The sequence below is a fragment of the Piliocolobus tephrosceles genome, chromosome 15 (assembly GCF_002776525.5).
Source record: "Piliocolobus tephrosceles isolate RC106 chromosome 15, ASM277652v3, whole genome shotgun sequence".
NCBI classification, from domain to species: Eukaryota; Metazoa; Chordata; class Mammalia; order Primates; family Cercopithecidae; genus Piliocolobus; species Piliocolobus tephrosceles.
The window spans coordinates 9,338,474-9,360,388 of NC_045448.1; the positions used below are offsets into that span (position 1 = coordinate 9,338,474).

Here is a 21,915-nt window from a genome sequence, read left to right on the forward strand (position 1 = left end):
CATTTCTTTTTGAGGCAGGGAAATGTACCAATCTAGCTTTCTTTTTTTGAGACAGGCTCGCTCTGTTGCCAAGGCTGGAGTGCAGTGGCACGATCTAGCTCACTGTAACCTCCGCATCCCGGGTTCCAGCAATTCTCCTGCTTCAGCCTCCTGAGTAGCTGGGATTACAGGCACGTGCCTAATTTTTGTATTTTTAGTAGAGATGGGGTTTCACCATGTTGGTCAGGCTCATCTCAAACTCCTGACCTCGTGATCCACCCACCTTGGCCACCCAATTTATTTTAAGATGGAGTCTCACTCTGTTGCCCAGGCTGGAGTGCAGTGGCACCATCTTGGCTCATTGCAACCTCCGTCTCCTGGATTTGAATCTTGACTCTTCATAGTTGAGTAACTTTGGACAAGTCCCCTAATATGTAAAGTAGGCATAATGCTTCAAAGGCTTATTTTAGAACGATATGAGATCGTTTACGCATTTTGCATGCAACAAATATTTGATTACTCTGTGACAAACATTAGGCTAGGTGAACAAAACAGAAGGACCTTGTGCCTAGCACATAATAGGAACACAGTAGGTACCTCCTAAATGTACCTGGTTGTTTCATGCCTTTATAGCATTTTAATTTTATTTTCATTTTGAGATGAATTCTCACTCTGTCGCCCAAACTGGAGTGCAGTGGTGTGATCTCGGCTTACTGCAACCTCCGCCTCCTGGGTTCAAGTGATTCTCCTGCCTCAGCCTCCCGAGTATCCTACAGGTGTGTGCCACCACGCCCAGCTATATAAATATATTTATTAAACAAATTTATTTATATATTAATATATATTTACATATATTTGTTTCACCATGTTAGCCAGGCTGGTCTCAAACTCCTGACCTCAGGTGATCCGCTCACCTTGGCCTCCCAAAGTGCTGGGATTACAGGTGTGAGTCACTGTGCTAGGCTGCATAGTTCTTTAGAAATGTATGCAGTTTCTAGTAGTAATGAGAAGTAGTAATGAGAAGACATAATGTCTGTTACCTGCTTTGAAATATCTCAGCAAAGAAAAATAAATTATTGCATAATAAAGAATTAAAGGCTCATCACCATGGCTCACGCCTGTAATCCCAGCACTTTGGGAGGCCGAGGTGGGTGGTTCACAAGGTCAGGAGTTCGAGACCAGACAGACAAACATGGTGAAGCCCTGTCTCTACCAAAAATACAAAAATTAGCCTGGCATGGTGGCACACACCTGTAATCCCAGCTACTCGGGAGGCTGAGGCAGAAGAATCACTCAAGTGGTTCAAACCCGGGAGGCGGAGGTTGCAGTGAGCCAAGATCACACCACTGCACTCCAGCCTGGGTGACAGAGCAAGAATCCATCTCAAAAAGAAAAAAAATAAGAAGAATTAAAATACTATAAAGGCATGAAACAACCAGGTACATTTAGGAGGTATCTACTGTGTTCCTATTATGTGCTAGGTACAAGGTCCTTCTGTTTTGTTCACCTAGCCTAATGTCTGTCACAGCGTAATCAAATATTTGTTGCATGCAAAATGCGTAAACGATCTCATATAGTCCTATAACAATCCTTTGAAGCATTATGCCTATTTTACAGATTAGGGCACTTGTCCAAAGTTACTCAATTATGAAGAGTCAAGATTCAAATCCAGAGACATCTGACTTCACTTTCCTTCATAACAAGCATCTAAGGAAGTTCCTATAACTTTGGGAACTCCTATTAGCAGCTGGTTAAAAAAAACTCCTGGACAACATACTATACTATTTGAATCATCCTACTTCTTATGCATTCCTCCAGGATGCACTCTTCTCCCATTCTGAAACTGACAGTTCTCTTTACAAACTGTGTATATTTCATTCCTGGATTGCATCTGAGCTGCCACCATGGAACCGGCCTTGTGTTTTAGCATGTGTGATGTTTCATGTGTTCATTTTGTCCCCCCACACCATAAACTTGAGAGGCAAGGCCAGCTCTTTTATGTCTTCAAATGCTTTGCTTCCAAACACAGGACTGGAAGTGGCCAACAAAGACTTAAATACTACTTCTCTATCCTTTTCACAATTCCATCTACTGGAAATTTAAGCAAGACTTGCAGAGATCACTTCAGGTTATCTGTCCCCCTACAAGAAACACTTGCGGTTTGGCCTGAAATAGTTTTCTGCTGATTCTTTCTCTACCGCCCTGAACCCTAAAAACAAATGAAATGCATCAACACAACAGAATACTAAATGTCTACATATTATTTCTATTACGTCTTTAAAAAAAGAGTGAAAGCTTTTTCATGTTTGCTTTAAATCAACCACGTAGGAACTGGAGGGACTGGTGAAGAGGAATAGAGGGAATGAACTCAAATGCTCTAAACTGCAACAGGGCACTTGGGCTCTTACTTTGACTCACTGACCTTTACAACCATTAGCTAGCTCACACAAAGCCCAAACAAGTTGCTGAGCCTCCTGCCCATCCTCGGGATATATCCCTGACTTCCTGTCTCAAGCTTTAGGCCAGTCTCCCATCAACACTGACCTCACATGAATACTAAATGCAGATGTCTGACCTCACATTTCTCTGCCAGCCAGATCCCCGGCCTCTTTACTACAGACCTTAAGAACCAGTTCTCAAAATCATCTCATTGGCATCTTTTCACATCATGAAATCTATCTGGTCAAGATTCGAATAAACCTGTATTTTTACTTTAATACAAGAGAGTCAATGTGGGCAGTGACTAAATAAAGGGGGTGGGGAGAGAGTTAACACAGGCCTCCTATGCTGTTTTATACATATAACTCAATTAATTTCAACTGGTGAAGAGGAAGACCCTAGGGCACAGATTTCAACAATGTGCTGGACTCAAACCCAAAATCCTTTGACTTATTTTTATTATTTTTTAGGGATGAGGTCTCGCTATGCTGCCCAGGCTAGAGTACAGTGGCTATTCATAGGCACTATCATAGTGCAGGGTAGCCTTGAACTCCTGGCCTCATGATCCTCCCATCTCAGCCTCCCCTATTAGCTGGTAGCTGGGACTACAGACACAACCAGTCCTCTGACTTATTTTTAGTACTCAGATGTGAAACTCACCCGATCTTTACTTTGGCCTTCATTATTGAGGCTTCCTTAAAGCAGTGGTTCTCAAAGTACGAGGTCCTGATCAGCAGCATCAGCATCAATTTGTTAAAAATACAAATGCTCTATGGGGCCCTACCTCAGACCTACCGAATCGAAAATCCTTAGTCAAGACTTAACTGCTGGTAAGTGACTGAGTTTTTGGTCAAAGGCATTTCCTTTTAGCACTTGTTCTCTGGGTCCTAATTTTTCTTCACTTATTTCAACAGAATGACCTTTCCCATTGTATTCCATCAGAGAGTGCTAATTAGAAGCAAAACCATGGCTTAATTGTTTTTTTCTTTTTTTTTAACTTCACATTCCCAAGTTACACAGTCATTTTCTTTTCGTGACTATGTCCTTGAAAATCTAGGGCAATAGGTCTGCTCAGTGTTGTTGATTCTCTTATCCACAAGACTCGTTTCACTTTATTAGAACTTTCCAGTTCCAAAATTAGGCTATCCTGCTAACTTCCTTCCCACTTGAGTGTTCCACTACATATATTCCACAGCCCTTTACCCTTGGAAATACTTTCACACATTGGCTTGCAGGCTAGTTAGTCTACCTTTTATCTGTAAAAGGCAAAACGGAAACTCAGTGAGATTAAAGCCATAGCTATAAAGTAGTGAAGTTTAAAGTTCTAGTACCTAGTTCAGTCCCTGACCCATAACAAGCACTCAATATATTTAACAAGTATGTGAATGACCACAGAAGCCAGATCTTTGACTTCTAGGCTGGTTTTCTTTCTCTTTTTTTTTTTTTTTTGAGATGGAGTCTTGCTCTGTTGCCCAGGGTGGAGTGCAGTGGCACGATCTCGGCTCACTGCAACCTCCACCTCCCAGGTTCAGGTGATTCTCCTGCCTCAGCCTCCCAAGCAGCTGGGATTACAGGCACATGCCACCATGCCCAGCTAATTTTTGTATTTTTAGTAGAGACGGGGTTTCACCATGTTGGCCAGGCTGGTCTCGAAATCCTGACCTCAAGTGATCTGCCTGCCTTGGCCTTCCAAAGTTCTGGGATTACAGGCATGAGCCACTGTACCCAGCCTCAGGCTGGTCCTTTGTATCACTACATCACACCATCTCTCACATTATATAGTTGTGGGTATAGACAAGTCTAACTCCAAAAAGGGTTAGTAATCTTGTCCCATTTATTTTCCTAGCTCCCAAGTTGTGGTGTTGCCACCAGTATTAGAACACAGTGGTCTCCAAATCTTTCCAATGAATCCTCCAAGGTGCCTACCAAGTTCCAAAATAACTGAAAGAACATCACATACACAGGCTGAGTACAGTAGCTCATATCTGTAATCCCAGCACTTTGGGAGGCCGAGGTGGGAAGATTGCTTAAGACCAGGAGTTCAAGACCACCCTGGGCAACATAGTGAGACCTCGTCTCTACCCTCCCCCGTAGCCCCCCAAAAAGTACCATGTGTCAAGGAGAATGGCATGGCGGCATGGCTGAAACACAGAGCCTTATCTAAAGACCCACAGGGCTAGAATGGAGAAAGAGCTCTCAGAACAAATTTCAGATGGGTAAAAAACCTGGTAATATCAGCAGAAAATGAGAAACAAATAGTCTGGCTTCCTTCAAGGACTAAAGGACCTGAATTACTCCCATAAAATGGTGGAGCGTAGAGTCCACAAGATAACTGAATGGCAGAGATCTTTGCAATGAATGCCAGCTTTCAGTACACACTTCCACAGAAAAGTGAAGGTTAATCTAAGCCTAATTAAGTGCTTTAACTTGTCTACACTTCTGATAGTAGAAAGAAAATCAGGCTACACTGCAATTTAAATCTCAGTTGGACTTAAACATTTTCTAGTTGTTTTTTGGGGGGACACGGAGTTTCACTCTTGTCGCCCAGGCTGGAGTGCAATGGCATGATCTCGGCTTACTGCAACCTCCGCCCCCCAGGTTCAAGTGATTCTCCTGTCTCAGCCTCCCAAGTAGCTATGATTACAGGCACCTGCCACCACGCTGGCTTATTTTTATGTATTTTTTTAGTAGAGACGGGGGTTTCACCATGTTTGCCAGGCTGACCTCAGGTGATCCGCCTGTCTCGGCCTCCCAAAGGGCTGGGATTATAGGCATAAGCCACCGCACCTGGGACTTTTTCTAGTTTTCAACATTGTTATCTATACATCCTCAAGCGTAAGCTGTCACAGAAAGAAATTTTTTTTTTTTTTTTTTTTGAGACGGAGTCTGGAGTGCAATGGTAGGATCTCAGCTCACTGCAACCTCCACCTCCCCAGTTCAAGCAATTCTCCTGCCTCAGCTTCCTAAGTTAGCTGGGACTACAGGCGCCCACCACCATGCTGGGCTAATTTTTGTCTTTTTAGTAGAGGTGGGGTTTCACCATATTGGCCAGACTGGTCTTGATCTCCTGACTTTCTGATCCGCCCACCTCAGCCTCCCAAAGTGCTGGGATTACAGGAGTAAGCCATCATGCCCAGCCAACTCTTCTTTTTTTTTTTTGAGACGGAGTCTCTGTCACCCAGGCTGGAGTGCAGTCATGTAATCTCGGCTCATTGCAACCTCTGCCTCCCGGGTTCAAGTGATTCCCTGCCTCAGCCTCCTGAGTAGCTGGGACTACAGATTCATGCCACTACACCTAGTTAATTTTTGTTATTTTTAGTAGGGACGGAGTTTCACCATGTTGCCCAGCTGGTCTCAAACTCCTGACCTCAGGTATCTGCCTGCCTCGGCCTCCCAAAGTGTTGGGATTACAGGCATGAACCACTGTGCCTGGCAAAATGTGTAATTCTTTTACATGGGCAAGTTTCTACTATTAAAAAAAAATAACCATGACAGGGCATCCTAAGTAGCCTAGCTAGCAGTGGCAGCTACTACCCTCAGTAGCACGTCATAAGCAAGAGCAAAGTAAACATCCAAATAAAATGAACTAAGCCAGCTTGCCACAGCCCAGCACTGCAAGTCTATAGTATGCAATTTCACATGTCAAATCAGCAAGAAAATTCCTAAAGTCTTTAGCTAAAATTACAGTAATTAAACAACTCTTTTGATAAGCACTTAAGAACCCCAGATATTACTGAAGAAACTGTGTTACAGCTCAAAAGAATTAAGGAGCCTAGCGTAGTAAGGCCCATTGTATTGCCTGATTTTTACTCAGGACTCAACCCAGTTTCAAGTCTGCTTAATAATTTGTATCCCAAGAAAGCCCTTATTAGCCTCTTTGTTAGCTGAATAAATTCTAACTCCACCATGGCTTCCGCGGAGGCCCAGGCTATGATATGTTGCAGAAACAGTGTCTGAGGACAAAGAACAGATGAAAAATGAATCTCTGCATAACCCGTTTAGCAATGTGTAATGAAAATATCACTCTCAAAAGTGGAAGTCTCCCCTTTCTTCTAAAGGGCATTAAGGGATACTCATGGCTCAGCGAATTCTGAGGTAGAAATAGTCACAGTGCTGTAGGCAGAAGAGACTCAACAATCCCATCATGAAAAAACCTCTGGAATTATTCACAACAGTAAAATTAGGACCAATTTACAGTCCTAGGACACGGATTGCAGAAACCTTTAAGACCGTCTGTAAGAAATGGCTTTCAAACTTATTTGAAATCAATTTTTGACATCACAACCCACTTTTCGTACATGTATAAACTGAAATTGGTTTCACAAAGTATAATTTCCCTTATAACATGCTACATATTTTCCCTTCTATTAAAAGTTGGCTGTCACCCATTAAGTTTGTTACCAGTTGGTCACGACTAGAGTTTTAAAAGGCACTGATCTATTGCTTTCATCTTAAAAACAAACAAACAAAAAAGGCAACATAACACAGTTGCTGAGAGTACCAACTTTGAAGTAGGACTGCCCAGGTTCAAGTCCTGACACCACTACTTGGCGATGAAGCCCAAGTCCTAGGTCATGTCACTAACTTCAGCGCCTCAGTTTCCCCCTCCAGAAATCAGGAGAAGCCTTCTAATAAAACTTTGTTATGAAACTGAGTTTTACTTGTGAAGATGCCTACACGACATTCCTATTAAGGAGTGAAGATGCTGGCCCCAAGATTCCATGTAGCTTGCCAGGGAGTGGGAAGCTTGGCCTGGGACCCTGGCTGATGGCAATTGCAGCATTGAGCATGCAAATAACATTGATTATATAAGGGCCTTCGGTGTAAAGCATGTAAAATAAATGTGACAAGCAATGCTGGACAATAAATGTTTATTTCCTTACTTTCGCAAAGCAACTAGAGGGCTCGTGCATTTAAAAAATAAAATAAAATAAAAACTTACCAGATAAATATGAACTAAAGCCTTCATTTTCTGAGTGGCAGGGAAAAATAAAAATGATTTTCATTGAGAATTCTTTTTAATTTAGCCAGTAGAGATTGAGATTTGGAGTTATTTGCCTCTGATTCTTGTCTAGTTTCAGGCCAAACACTAGCTAGTTGCTAGGAGCTTGGGCAAGTCTGCAGTCTCTTTAGGCTCATTTCTGTCATCGTAAGATGAGAGTTAGGCCCAGGATGTCATAGCACTGCCCCTTTTGAGGTTTTCCCCAAAGGGCAAAACTGACAGACTAAGGGGAAAGTCAAAGAAAAGAAAAACAAAAACCATCTCCAAAGATGTTAGGAAAAAAAGATAAACAGCGTTATTTACTTGCTATAGTAAGGAGGGTGACGCACTCACAGCAGGCAACAGTGACCCAGAAATGAACTTGGTATCTTGAGTTCAAACTCTAGTTGGCTACTTAATAGACACATACATAAATGTTTCTGTTTTAGGACAGGGTCTTGCTCTACCACTGGGGCTGGACTGCAGTAGTGCAATCACGGTTCATCAGAGCCTTGACCTCCCGGGCTGAGGTGATCCTCCTACCTGAGCCTGGCAAGTAGCTGGGACTACCGGGGTACATCACCATGCCTGGCTAGTGTTTTTGTAGAGGCAGGGTTTTGCCATGTTGCCCACTGGTCTCAAACTCCCAAGCTCAAAAGATCCACCTGCCTTGGCGTCCCAAAGTGCTGGGATTATAGGTGTGAGCTATGGCACAAGGCCCACATACCTAACTTTGAGCTAATAATTTTTTTTTTTTTTTTTTTGAGATGGAGTCTCGCTCTGTTGCCCAGGCTGGAGTGCAGTGGCCGGATCTCAGCTCACTGCAAGCTCCGCCTCCCGGGTTTACACCATTCTCCTGCCTCAGCCTCCCGAGCAGCTGGGACTACAGGAGCCCGTCACCTCACCCGGCTAGTTTTTTGTATTTTTTAGTAGAGATGGGGTTTCACCGTGTTCACCAGGATGGCCTCGATCTCCTGACCTCGTGATCCACCTGTCTCGGCCTCCCAAAGTGCTGGGATTATAGGCTTGAGCCACCGCGCCCGGCCCTAATAATTTTTTTTAATTTTTTTTTTTTTTTTTTTTTTTTCTAGGCGACAGAGTCTCGCTTTGTCGCCTAGGCTGGAGTGCAGTGGCGTGATCTTGGCTCACTGCAAGCTCCGCCTCCCAGGTTCACGCCATTCTCCTGCCTCAGCCTCCCCAGTAGCTGGGACTACAGGTGCCCACCACCATGTCCGGCTAATTTTTTTGTATTTTTAGTAGAGACGGGGTTTCATCGTGTTAGCCAGGATGGTCTCAATCTCCTGACCTCATGATCCCCCCGCCTCGGTCTCCCAAAGTGTTGGGATTACAGGCATGAGCCACCACGCCTGGCCATAATTTCACCTTTTTCTGATCAGATGTTCTGTCACATAAGGGCATTTGAGAGGATTAAATATGAATGTGCATGGTACATGACCAGGTACCAAAAAGACTTCAATAAACGTTGGATCCTTCTAACTAAAAGGGCTGTATAAACATGCTAAAGTGTTATCATTTTAGGGGAAGTCTCCAGCATTTCCTCCCGGGTATTATTACTTGCCCCCTTTAAAGCATTAGCTCTGAAGGCATAACCTTTTTTTTTTTTTTTTCTTTCTGAGAGACAGGGTCTTTGTGTTGCTCGAGCTGGAGTGCAGTGGCTATTCACAGGCATGATCATCAAGCACCACAGCCCCAAACTCCTGGGCTCAAGTGATCTTCCTACCTCAGTGTACCTGGTAGCTAGGACTACAGGGTCATGCCACTGCGCCTAACTGGCATAGCTATTTTATTTTTGAGACATGGTCTCATTCTGTTGCTCAGGCCGGAGTGCAGTGGTGCAATCACTGCTCACTGCAGCCTCAACCTTTTGGGTTCAAGCAATCCTCCCACCTCAGCCCCCTGAATAGCAAGGACTACAGGCATGCACCACCATACCCAGCTAATTTTTGTATTTTTCGTAGAGACGGGGTTTTGCCATGTTGCCCGACTGGTCTCGAACTCCTAGGTTCAAGCAGTCCATCCACCTCGGCCTCCTGAAGTGCTGGGATTACAGGAATGAGCCACAGTGCTTGGCCAGCATAGCCACTTTAAAATGAAGTGTGGATTAAGGAGTAAATTCGAAAGTTTGCCCCAAATTGGATTTCATGATGATCTTCACATCTACGCAGTGGTGTCACTTAACAGGTATATGTTCTGAAAAACGTCTCATTAGGCGGCTTCATTGTTGTGCAAATAGCACAGGATGTACTTAAACAAGTACATGGTAGACCCTACTACACACCTAGGCTATGTAGTAAAGCCTATGTTCCTAGGCTACAAACACGTACAGCATGTTACCGTACTAACTACTGTAGGCAATTTCAACAACACTAAATATTTGCTAAACATAGCTAAACACAGAAGATACAGTAAAAATCACCGTTGTATATTCAGTTCTCGATAAATGTAAACTGTTCAGCTAAGTAACATTAATTCCAGAGAAGGCAAAGCTTACCAAATACAAATTCTACATGGGAGAGTCATAGAGATGTAAGGCAGAATAAAACATGCAAAACTGTGGCCGGGGCGCAGTGGCTCACGCCTGTAATCTCAGCACTTTGGGGGGGCCAAGGTGGGTAGATCACCTGAGTTCAGGAGTTCGAGACCAGCCTGGCCAACATGGCGAAACCCCATCTCTACTAAAAATACAAAAATTAGCCAGGCATGGTGGAGGGCACCTGTAATCCCAGCTCCTCAGGAGGCTAAGGGAGGAGAATCGCTTGAATCCATAAGGCAGAGGTTGCAGTGAGCCAAGTTTGTGCCATTGCACTCCAGCCTGGGGAACAAGAGTGAAAGTCCGTCTCAAAACAAAACAAAACAAAAAGTAAACATGCAAAATTGCCTTTATCAGTTTAAAGTGAAAGTCTTTCTAAACCATAAAGAATGATTGTCACTTTAAAATACATCTAATGACATGAACCTACAGTGAGACTCATCATTGGACAAAAAGTCACGTCTGTTCCCGTAAAATGCCTAATATTTCTGAATGACTGACTCAACTCCTAAAAATTAGCCCATCTCAAAATCAGTGACCCAGATTCTGCTCTTCTTAAATTTACTCTCCAGTTGTAGTTTTCATGCATCTCTAAATGGCCTTCCTAATATTTTTCACCATTTTTTAAAGTCTCTACTGACTTTTTAAAAGAGTCAGGCGCCCGCCACCACGCCCAGCTAATTTTTTGTACTGACACATGCTTAAGTTACAAGGTATGACTATATTCTACCAACCGTGTCAAAAGAAAACTTACTGATCTTCTTTGCCAAAGATTAACAAATGAATGTACAAATATGTTGAAATAAAAATCTGATTCTATTCTCGTCAGTGTTAGAATGCAATTTAAAAAATTTACTACTATCTATCTAAATGCCATTTTAAAGAGAAAACTGCCAAGTAAGTTCTAACTACAAAATAGGTGCAATGTTTAAAATTTCTGATCTCAGAAAGTAGTTTAAAAAGCTAAAGACAAAGTTCCTAGATTTAAATCCTCCCCCCAGCCCAAAGCTTTACTTACTCTCTTTTCCTCAGGAAAGGCGTCCTCTCTCCTACTGAGTTCTTAACAGTGTTCTACATCCTCTTCCTCTAGTGCAAGGAAGCCCAAACAGCAGAGTCAAAAGGAGATACCACAGGCTGAGCCTGCTTTTAAAAGATGCAGAGTTTTTCTTTTTTTGAGACGGAGTCTTGCTCTGTCGCCCGGGCTGGAGTGCAGTGGCCGGATCTCAGCTCACTGCAAGCTCCGCCTCCTGGGTTTACGCCATTCTCCTGCCTCAGCCTCCCGAGTAGCTGGGACTACAGGCGCCCGCCACCTCGCCCGGTTAGTTTTTATGTATTTTTTAGTAGAGACGGGGTTTCACCGTGTTAGCCAGGATGGTCTCGATCTCCTGACCTCGTGATCCGCCCGTCTCGCCTCCCAAAGTGCTGGGATTACAGGCTTGAGCCACCGCGCCCGGCCCCGGCCGGAGTTTTTCTAAAGCAAGGAGACATTTCAAGTTGGGACTAAATGTCGAGAATAATTTTTTTTTTTTTTGAGACACTCTGTCACCCAGGCTGGAGTGTAGTGGCATGATCTCCACTCACTGCAACCTCCGTCTCCCAGATTCAAGTGATTCTCCTGCCTCAGCCTCTCAAGTAGCTGGGATTACAGGCCTGTGCCACCATGCCTGGCTAATTTTTGAATTTTTATTATTTTTTGAGACAGTCTTGCTCTGTCACCCAGGCTGGAGTGCTGTGGCATGATGTCGGCTCACTGCAACCTCGGCCTCCCAGGTTCAAGCAATTCTCCTACCTCAGCCTCCTGAGTAGCTGGGATTACAGGCACCCACCACCACGCCTTGCTCTTTTTTTTTTGTATTTTTAGTAGCGATGGAGTTTAACCATGTTGGCCAGGCTGGACTCGAACTCCTGACCTCATGATCCACCTGCCTCAACCTCCCAAAGTGCTGGGATTACAGGTGTGGGCCATTCTGCCCAGCCTAGTTTTTGTATTTTTAATAGAGACAGGTTTTCACTATGTTGGCCAGGCTGGTCTCGACCTCCTGACCTCAAGTGACCCACCTGCCTCAGCCTCCCATAATGCTGGGATTACAGGCATGAGCCACCGCGCCTGGCTAGAAAATAATCTATTTTTTAAGGCCACTTTGATAACATAATTCATTACTCAGCACATACCATTTTACTGGTCTTAAGACATGATCATTTTTTCCCAATTCAAAATGTTATTTTTACTAAGATTTTTAAAAAATAGTGTCCTGATTTAAACTTTGGGGTACCAGAGTCCTATTGAATTCTGCTTTTTCATTTCCCCTTAAAAACAAGTATAGGGCCTGGGCGCGGTGGCTCATGCCTGTAATCCCAGCACTTTGGGAGGTCAAGGCAGGTAGATCACGAGGTCAGGAGATCGAGTCCATCTCGGCTAACACAGTGAAACCATCTCTACTAAAAATACAAAAAATTAGCCGGGCGAGGTGGCAGGCGCCTGTAGTCACAGCTACTCGGGAAGCTGAGGCAGGAGAATGGCGTGAACCTGGGAGGCGGAGGTTGCAGTGAGCCAGTGGCTCACTGCACTCCAGCCTGGGAAACAGGGCAAGACTCCGTCTCAAAAAAAAAAAAAAAGAAGAAGAAGAAGAAATAAACCCCAACAAATATAGATCGGGCGTGGTGGCTCATGCCTGTAATCCTAGCACTTTGGGAAGCAGAGGCAGATGGATCACCTGAGGTCAAGACATTCCAAGACCACCCTGCCAACAGTGAAAACCCGTCTCTACTAAAAATACAAAAAGTTAGCCAGGCGTGGTGGTGGGTGCCTATAATCCCAGCTACTCGGGAGGCTGAGGCAGGAGAATCAGTTGAACCCAGAAGGCGGAGGTTGCACACCACTGCACTCTAGCCTGGGGGACACAGTGAAACTCTGTCTCAAACAAAAAAAAAAAGAAAGGAAAACTAGTATAAATGAAGCCTTGTTTCACATTCACATTTTAGGATCAAGAAGAATCCTACATAGCTATTTTGTCAGATTATCTTCTGACTTAAAAATCAGTTCTCAAGTCATTCAGTCTGTTATTTTTACTAATCTGAGATCGGTTAGTAAAACAGCCATTGTGATACTATAAAACCAAAATTATTTTGAACTCACTAATAGTAAGATTGAATGTTTACCAACAGAAGTATAGAGTCCCCAACTTAATTTTTGACTTTACAATGGTGCAAAAGTGACAGGCATTTAGTAGAAAGCATACTTCAAGTACCCATACAATCAATGTTTTTCACTTTCAGGGTTCAAAATTACACGAGAGATCCAACACTTTAGTATAAAATAAGTTTCATGCTTTTTGATTTTGCCCAACTGTAGGGCTAAGTGTTCTGGGCACATTTAACGTTGGATAGGCTAAGGTATAATGTTCATTAGGTTAGGTGTATTCAATGCATTTCTGACTTAGTATTTTCAACTTACAATGGATTTATCAGAGTATAGCCCCATTTTGAGTTGAGGAGTATCTGTATCTGAACTCTTACATTCCTTTTGAATATCCACTGAAGCACAATTCTAATAACAGCCAAGGCACTCACAATCACATAATTAACTCTGCTAGTTTTAAAATGTCCACTTTATTCCATATAACACTTAACCAGATATCATTTACATCTGAGGAAGAGATGGCCCATGAGACTGATCTATAGTAAAACACTCTAAGAAATGCAGTCCAATTTTATACATTTCCAGGCATCCCTAGACAAGTGTGTCACAATGCACAATGCAGAAATATAGGTATCACTACATTTTACATAAAAGGGAAGTATCAATAAACTTTAGAAAGTAGTAAATTCACCTGTCCCTTAAAATATGGGTATGCAATTGTTACAAAGCCATAGTAAATGGTTTATAAAATGTAATTTTATTTTATGTTACTCTGCTGTTACATAGGGCATAACATTTTCACAAGGCTTTTTTGGGACTACAGTCAATGATTAGCAACACACAATAGTGGTCCAACTCTCTAAATAACAATCACTAGACAAACTGGACACCCTCTCACATGTGCACAAATCTGCATGGAAAAGTACTAAAGGTTTAGACTTGGACTTGTGTACTTTATTTCCCCTTTCTAGTGTATTAAGAAATGACATGCACTTTAATTTGCCAAAAGCAATGCTTGTATTCTGGCAGCAACATGCTACTTCTATCACATAGTAAAGTGAATACCAGAACTACAAAGGCAGGAGGTGTAAGTGAATTTTTATTGGGAAGGGAGGTTGGCAACTTAAACAGCAGCAAATAAAGAGTGAATAAGGAAACTCCCTGTTGCCACAGATATACAAGACCTCCTTATGTGATATAGGAGCCATTTCAATTTGTGACCCCAGCCAGAGATGGCAAGTGCTTTTCCATTCATTCTAATACTTCTGGATTCCTACTAAAAAGGAATACATTAAGAGCATGGAAAAGTTGCTTATTGAAAGGAAACCCCTGAAGAGTAAGGGAGGGAATGTAGAAATTAAGAAGTTATGTGGAACACTGTTTAAATTGTAATTAACTACATTTTCTTATCTTCACAGTAATACAAAACACAGTCACTTGCAGAACTGGTTCAGATTACTTAAATACCAGATACATTTTTAGTCCTCTACATAAGTGTTTGGGAGTTACTTATGTTTATATGAAATGAAGCTATTAATACTTTTCTACAGCAGTACTGCACACCAGGAAGGCCAAGACAAACACAAATCAAGGAATGAAGTTTTCCCAAAGCTGCAGTGTGAAAAGACTATAAACAGTTGATTCCATACACATGAATGGGTTTCTTTGCTATAGGAAATCCAAGTGGAATAAGGAATGGAGATGTGTAAAAAGGTTTCTTGAAGGAAAGAAGGATGACACCCTGTATGGATTTAGTTTTCAGCCCCTTCTGCCGCATCACATTCTTCTCCTGCACTGTCTGATGTCCAAAGCTAGAAAAGAATCATATTAAGTTATTATTTCTAGATTAGGCAATTACACTAAGTATTATTGTCATATCAGAAATAACTACAAGAATAGTAAATTCCTCAAACAATGGAGATCTTGACTAAGACTGAAGTTCTCTCTCAAAACTCCAAAGACCATCACATCCTTGCAGACCTTTCACTATGCATTTACAAAATGGCACACACACATATGTCATTGGATATATGGTTTTACAGCTTCCTTTTTATTTAAAAAGCACTTGGCCAGGCACAGTGGCTGATGCCTGTAATCCCAGCATGTAGGGAGGCCAAGATGAGAAGATCGCATGAGGCCAGTTCAACACCAGCCTGGACAACATAGCAAGATCCCATGTCTACAAAAATTTCAAAAACAAAATTGGCCAGGTACGGGGTGGTGTGTGCCTATAGTCCTAACTACTCAGGAGGCTGAGGCAGGAGGACTGCTTGAATCCAGGAGGTTGAGGCTGCAGTGAGCCATGATTACGAGACTGCACTCCAGCCTAGGTGACAGGGCGAGATCCTGTCTCAAAAAAAAAAGTAACTTTTTAAAAAAGGCACTCTACTTTCATAATAAGCAAAGTGACAGTCTTAGAATTTAATGCTGTCTCTATTCCCAGTAGCCCAATGCTCTTCTTGAAAGCACTACTGCAGTATTATTACAGACTAATAAAGCAAAAAATTTTCACAGGGAGGAAAAAGCCACAATCATGGTTAACAATTTTAAAGTGTGTGAAGAGCTAAACTATAGCAAAAGCAGACTTACTTTGTGTTTCTCCAAGAATTAAATAGAAGTGGGCGATGGAAGCTACAGGGAAGCAATGTGTGCATGTATAGACAGGGTTCTTGAATTAGACAGAATGTTAAAACTAAGTGGATCTTCCATGATCTCTCTATTTTTAGGATAGAAAGATGAAGTGAAGAGAAGTATTTATTGACTATAATTCTACTTTATTAGACCAACACCAAGACATTAGTGTTAATTTCAGAAGAGCTGGAATCTTACATAATCCTTAGGTTATTATGAAGATACTAAAATAAATAAAAATAAACAAAACAAAATCCCCCAAAGACCTGTCTCTATAATAGAGAAAACAAAACCGATTAAAAGATAGCTCCAAGGTATACATCTGGGAAGAGGTATAACTGCCTAATTTGCTCTTCCTCTGCAGAACTATTTGCTGATCATCTTCCATTGTCCCCTCACAACCACAGGGACTTCTTATGGCTAGAAATGCAGGGTCTTCATTCTCCTTTCAGTGGATTCATAACTACTCTATTCAGCAAAATTGAACAGACATGATGCTAATTTAAAAAATACTATCTAATAAATGATAAAGCACTAAACAAGGGGGCTGAGAAGGACAAGATTTATATTAAAAGATTTGTTCCCTTCTTTTTCATTCTGTGAAGTCTAAGATTTTTACCTATCAAATTTACTTGAACCTACAAAAGAATGTACTTTTTCTTGATTACTTCCTTTATCAATTGCCTATCTAAGAAGCAGGGAGAAAAAGACAAATAAAACAGAGACTTTGGCCTAGAAGCAGAGAAGGAGTAAATTTAGGTATAGGTTTACTCCCTAAAAATTCATAAAGTAAACTTTTATTAGAACGAGGTACTTCATGTGATTTTAAGAAAGCCTAGATATCTAGATAGTCCCTAACTGGCTATAGCTGATTTGCCCCAAAATATTGAAACTTTAGAAGCTCTCTTTATTAACATAATTTATCAACATCTTCATCCCAATGAAACAGCTGAGTTCCTATAATGTTAGTAACTTCTCAGGAAGGTCTGATAAAATGTCTATTCAACTTGAAAACCTGCCTACAAAATAATATTCATCCTATAAAATACTAACACATATGTCATACTTTCAGCTCTTATGTATCTGCCCTAAAAGACACGAAGTCCAAAATAAAATATATTTTTGTTTCTGAAAAGGAAATAAAATTAAAGAGTAAACAACTCACTGTTAGGTTGTCTCTAAGCAACTGCATGATGAGGGTGCTGTCTTTGTATGAGTCTTCATTCAGTGTATCAAGTTCAGCAATGGCCTCATCAAAAGCCTGATAAATATTAATATCCATGATAAAATATGTGCATTGACAAAAACTGGTTATTCTACAATTACAAACCATTTTCAAAAAATAAGTGAACACCCACCTTATGTTCTACCATCAACAAACTCAACAGAACCATTCTCTCACACTCTCAGTTTAAGAACTTACGAGTATAACTGGAATTCTATAAAACTATACATTTAAGTAAACAAGCATGTCTTGGTTCTTTCACAGGACAAACAGAACAGCAGCAATGCTTAATATACTTCTTTCCAATAAGTAGTAGTATTTATCTGTACAATGTCCTCTTTATTCTCTCGTTTTGAGCCACTTTGAGGAGTGTGGCTAATGCACAGCTATTCTAGTGACCAAACCTGGCAGGCATGACTTTCCAATCTTTTATGTTTCCTTCTTAGTATCATTTATCGTTCTTTGATTACTCTGCTCAGTATGCTCTGTAGACGTATCACTGCTTATAATCATAGGGTAGAGTAAGGTGTCAGGGGCAGGAATAAGGTAATCATGATGGTAAGAAAAAGAGGAGATTTCAAAATAAATATAGTAGAAATCATCCCTGGGTAACCAAGTAAAATACGTATAAATTAACATACCTGGTATCTCAAATAACTGTAGCTAAAGTAGGTGTTTCCTGGACACACATCTTACCGTTTTAGCCAGCGTGCAGGCAAGCTCTGGGTTATTAAGAATCTCATAGTAAAATACAGAAAAGTTAAGAGCAAGCCCCAGGCGGATTGGGTGTGTGGGTTGCATCTCTTTCTTGCTTATATCAAATGCCTCTTGGTAAGCTCCTTGGGAATTATCTATCGTTTCTGTGAAGAGAAAAAAATAAGAAGCGCAATATTAAAAATAATAATCCAGTGCACAGTACATTAACAACTTGAACATTTGCTACTAGGTCTTGGTAGAACCAAGATTTTTCTCTGTATGGGTCTTTTAAAATCACAGTAGCTAACAAAAACTATTATCATGGCCAGGTGCGGTGACTCACACCTATAATCCCAGCACTTTGGGAGGCCGAGGCGGAGGGATCACTTGAGATCAGGAGCTCAAGACCAGCCTGGCCAACATGACGAAATCCTGTCTCTACTAAAAATACAAACATTAGCCAGGTGTCATGGCGGGGATCTGTAACCCCAGCTACTCAGGAGGCTGAGGCATGAGAATTGCCTGAAGCCAGGAGGCAGAGGGTGCAGTGAGCTGAGAACGCAACACTATACTCCAGCTTGGGCGACAGAATGATACTCTGTCTCAAAAACAAACAAACAAACAAACACACGAAAACAATATTGTGTACTGGGTATTTAAGAACTTATTTATGGCCAGGTGCAGTGGCTCATACCTGTAATCCCAACACTTTGGGAGGGTGAGGCAGGGGCATCACTTGAACCCGAGAGTTCAAGACCAGCCTGGGCAACATAGGGAGACCTTATCCCTGTCTCTACGAAAAAAAAAAAAAAAAAAAATAGCTAGGCATGGGGACTACTTGGGAGGCTGAGCGGGGAGGACCCCTTGAACCCAGGAGGTTGAAGCTGCAGTGAGCCAAGATTATGCTGCTGCACTCCGAACCTGTGTGACAGAGTTTGTCACAAACAAACAAAACAAAAAACCAGTTTAGAATGTTGCTTACATATAAACAGCTTAATGGAAAAAAACATGAGATATTATAGTAAATCAGACTGTTTTCCATCCCTAGGCTAAAACTATTTTCTTATTTTATGTCTTTTAATTATATTACTTGGAAATGCAGCAATGAAAAATAATTTGGATGGGGTGCGGTGGCTCACACCTGTAAACCCAGCACTTTGGGAGGCCGAGGCAGGCAGATTACCTGAGGTTGGGAGTTCAAGACCAGCCTGACAACATGGAGAAACCCCAGCTCTACCAATAACACAAAAATTAGCTGGGAGTGGTAGTGCATGCCTGTAATCCCAGCTACTTGGGAGGCTCAGGCATGAGCCTCACTTGAACCCAGGAGGCAGAGCTTGCGGTGAGCCAAGATCACGCCATTGCACTTCAGCCTGGTTAACGAGAGTGAAATTCCATCTCAAAAATGATAATAATAATAATAATAATAATTTGACTGGAATACCCTTTCCCGAAATAATGTGAACTTTACGAAGATCATCAACACCAAAATCTCTATTTTTCTGATTTGGAGAAATACTGATTCTTAGTATCAAGAGACACTATGTGAAAGGCAATATAAAAGTTTCAATACATAGGACAAAATCTGCTCTGACCTGAGTTTGATTACTGGCCTAATTAAAATGGCACTCTCCTTTCACAAAATGTTCAGTATTACCAACACTAATTTGATTATACCCATGTTTTGAAAAGGGTAGTTTTCTGTATGAGGCCACTGGCCTATTACAGCTTTAGAGATACTGATGTAAGAGAATTAAGCTATCCCTTTATGACCTGAATATGTTCATTTTCCTTCCTCTGAAATGGCACATTTATTGATCTAATCCTGACTGGTATAGCCCGCATGCAATAAGAAGTTCTTGCAGCCTGACAAATTAGGAAGCACCAGTGTCTCAGCAATTAGGCTATAAAGACAGCCTATCTACGAATCCCAGACTATCAGAATGTAAATGGGACTACGTGTGAGACCGGAAAGTGCCAATGAGCTCCTAAGGGTTAAATCAGGTTAAAGCTACAGCTATGTCTCAATCTCCCAAATACTTCTCTTTGGCTTTCTGATACTTAAATATACAGTTCTGTGCCAGTATCATGTCCAATTCTGCTTATCTTCATAGCAACAGAAATTACACATCAGTAACAGAATAAGTAAGTTTAGTATACAGATTTTGTTATAGCAAGGTACAACAGTTTCTCAAGTACAAGTTCTCTTTATATATTCAGTTACACTGATATTTAGGATGGCAAAACTCTCATTTTCAGGTCATAGTAACTATTTGTAGGGGTATATCTTTGTAGACAGGACAAAATTAAGAACAAAATAACAAACTTATTAGAAAAAATAAGGAACTGATACTTCTATTACCTAGAACTTGATAAATCTGGTAGCAAGCGCATACACTAAATTTAATGAGCTCTATCTTACACTCAGCTACCAGTATCCCAGGAGACACTCATTGCAAATAAATTCACTTCACTTTTTTATTATCAAGTTAGGCAATTTGGTCACTTTTTCCCATATCCATGTTTTCTGATAGTCTAGGTAAATAAATAAATAAATAAATAAATAAATAAATAAATAAATAAATAAATAAATAAAAATAGGTATTTAATACTAAAATCTATTCTTATGACCACTACTTAATTAATCAACAATTCCTGTGTATTCAACTTTCTCAAGTAAAACCTAACCATATGGGTCATTCAAACTTACTGTGAAGGTGGAACAAGTTATACACCAGCAGTAACACACTCATTTCACCTCTCCTCCTCAGAAATTTGATTATATGTAATTAGCAGTCAATGTTATGACCCCTTAAAATAGATGATAATGAATTAATATGACAAACAGAAAAAGCACAACAACCTGTTTCCATGTTCTGTATGTAATTTCCAGTGATCTGAAGTTTTAAGGCATGATGACAGAAAGGCCATGTGAAATGCAGAATCACTCATAAAGTTTACACAAAAAACTCTGGAGCTAAAAATATGGTGAACCAAAATTCTAAAAAGCATAAAAGATTAAGCCCGTTCTAAATAATACCATACGAGATTACAGAGTTCACAGATGAGCTTAATTTTTTTAAACAGCATATGATGTAAATTTACAACCCAATTTTCATTTTTGAGAAAGTAAGGTAATACTAATTTTCTTGATATACATTGAATTATTTTTAAGTCACAAAGAGCCTGAAGACTATGTATACTGTTATAGTATCTCATTTATCCCCATTTCTTTTTCTTAATTCTACTTTTGCCCATATAACAAATATACTTACGTTTTCGATCATCACCGCATGCAACTTCAGCAAGGTACCGGAAGTAATCACCCTTCATTTTCAGATAGAAGACCTTACTCTCCGGATTAGTTGCATTGGCTATTAAATATTTATCCAACAATTCCTGAAATAAATAAGACAGAACATTAGGCACTAAACTTCTGCCTACTGCACATTATCATTAAATGATAAAACTTCTGCCTAGTGGGCATTTCAATCATTAACTACTACAGTAATACTATACCATACCAGCCTGGACTTGAAACACATGTTCTTACAGCAGGGGTTAGGTTGTTGCCACTAGTTGCCCTGGGAGGCTTTAAATGATGTAGCCTATAGTTTCTAATGGTAAGGCTAGATTCTAGATTACACCAAACACTGTAATTTGAAACAGCCTGTCTGTTCACTCATCCATTCATTCAACAAACATTTTCATACCTGCTAGGTGCTATAATGGATATAGAGAAGACTTAAAATCAGGCCCCTGCCCTCAAGAAGCTCACAGTCTGTAAGTACACCAACTACACACCAAGCATTAAGAAAGACACGGATACGGTGCTAAGGAAGCACAAAGAGGGAGCATCTGGCTCTGCTGGAGATGGCCTCCAGTTAAGACAGGATTCCCAGGGAAAGAGTATTTGAGGTGTCAAGAAGGAAAAGTAGAAATGCACCAAGCAGAAAACAGGGATGTGCATTCATTTTAGGGAGGGGAAACAAAATGTTTAAAACATCAAGTACGAGGGAGAACAGTGCTACTCAGTGTCCTCTGCAGTCAAGTGTGCATCTAAAATGAGGTAAATATGGGAATCGAGAGTAAGAGGTTTAGAAACTTGCACAGCAATTTAAAAGAATAATTTTAGGTCTATGAAATCTATTTTTTTAAAAAAGTTCTTGAGTATGTCTTTTGTTCCTAATTTCATACAAAGAAATTTTCACTTCTAGAGGTACAGGATATGGTATGCCTTGGAATATAAAAAGTCACAAAAGACAAATACAATA

The 21,915-nt window shown here is 40.9% G+C and overlaps 1 protein-coding gene across 1 annotated transcript in view; it reads right to left on the reverse strand.

Moving 5' to 3' along the window:
* Nucleotides 1-13,540: 13,540 nt before the first annotated feature.
* YWHAQ (tyrosine 3-monooxygenase/tryptophan 5-monooxygenase activation protein theta) overlaps nt 13,541-21,915 on the reverse strand; it is a 49,333-nt gene continuing 40,958 nt past the window's right edge. The window contains exons 3-6 of the mRNA XM_023199145.1: nt 20,917-21,040; nt 17,642-17,805; nt 16,886-16,981; nt 13,541-14,900 (exon numbers count right to left, since the gene is read on the reverse strand). Of these exons, the coding sequence (XP_023054913.1) occupies nt 14,841-14,900; nt 16,886-16,981; nt 17,642-17,805; nt 20,917-21,040 (444 nt within the window). The 3' untranslated portion in view covers nt 13,541-14,840. The remainder of the gene's footprint in view (nt 14,901-16,885; nt 16,982-17,641; nt 17,806-20,916; nt 21,041-21,915) is intronic.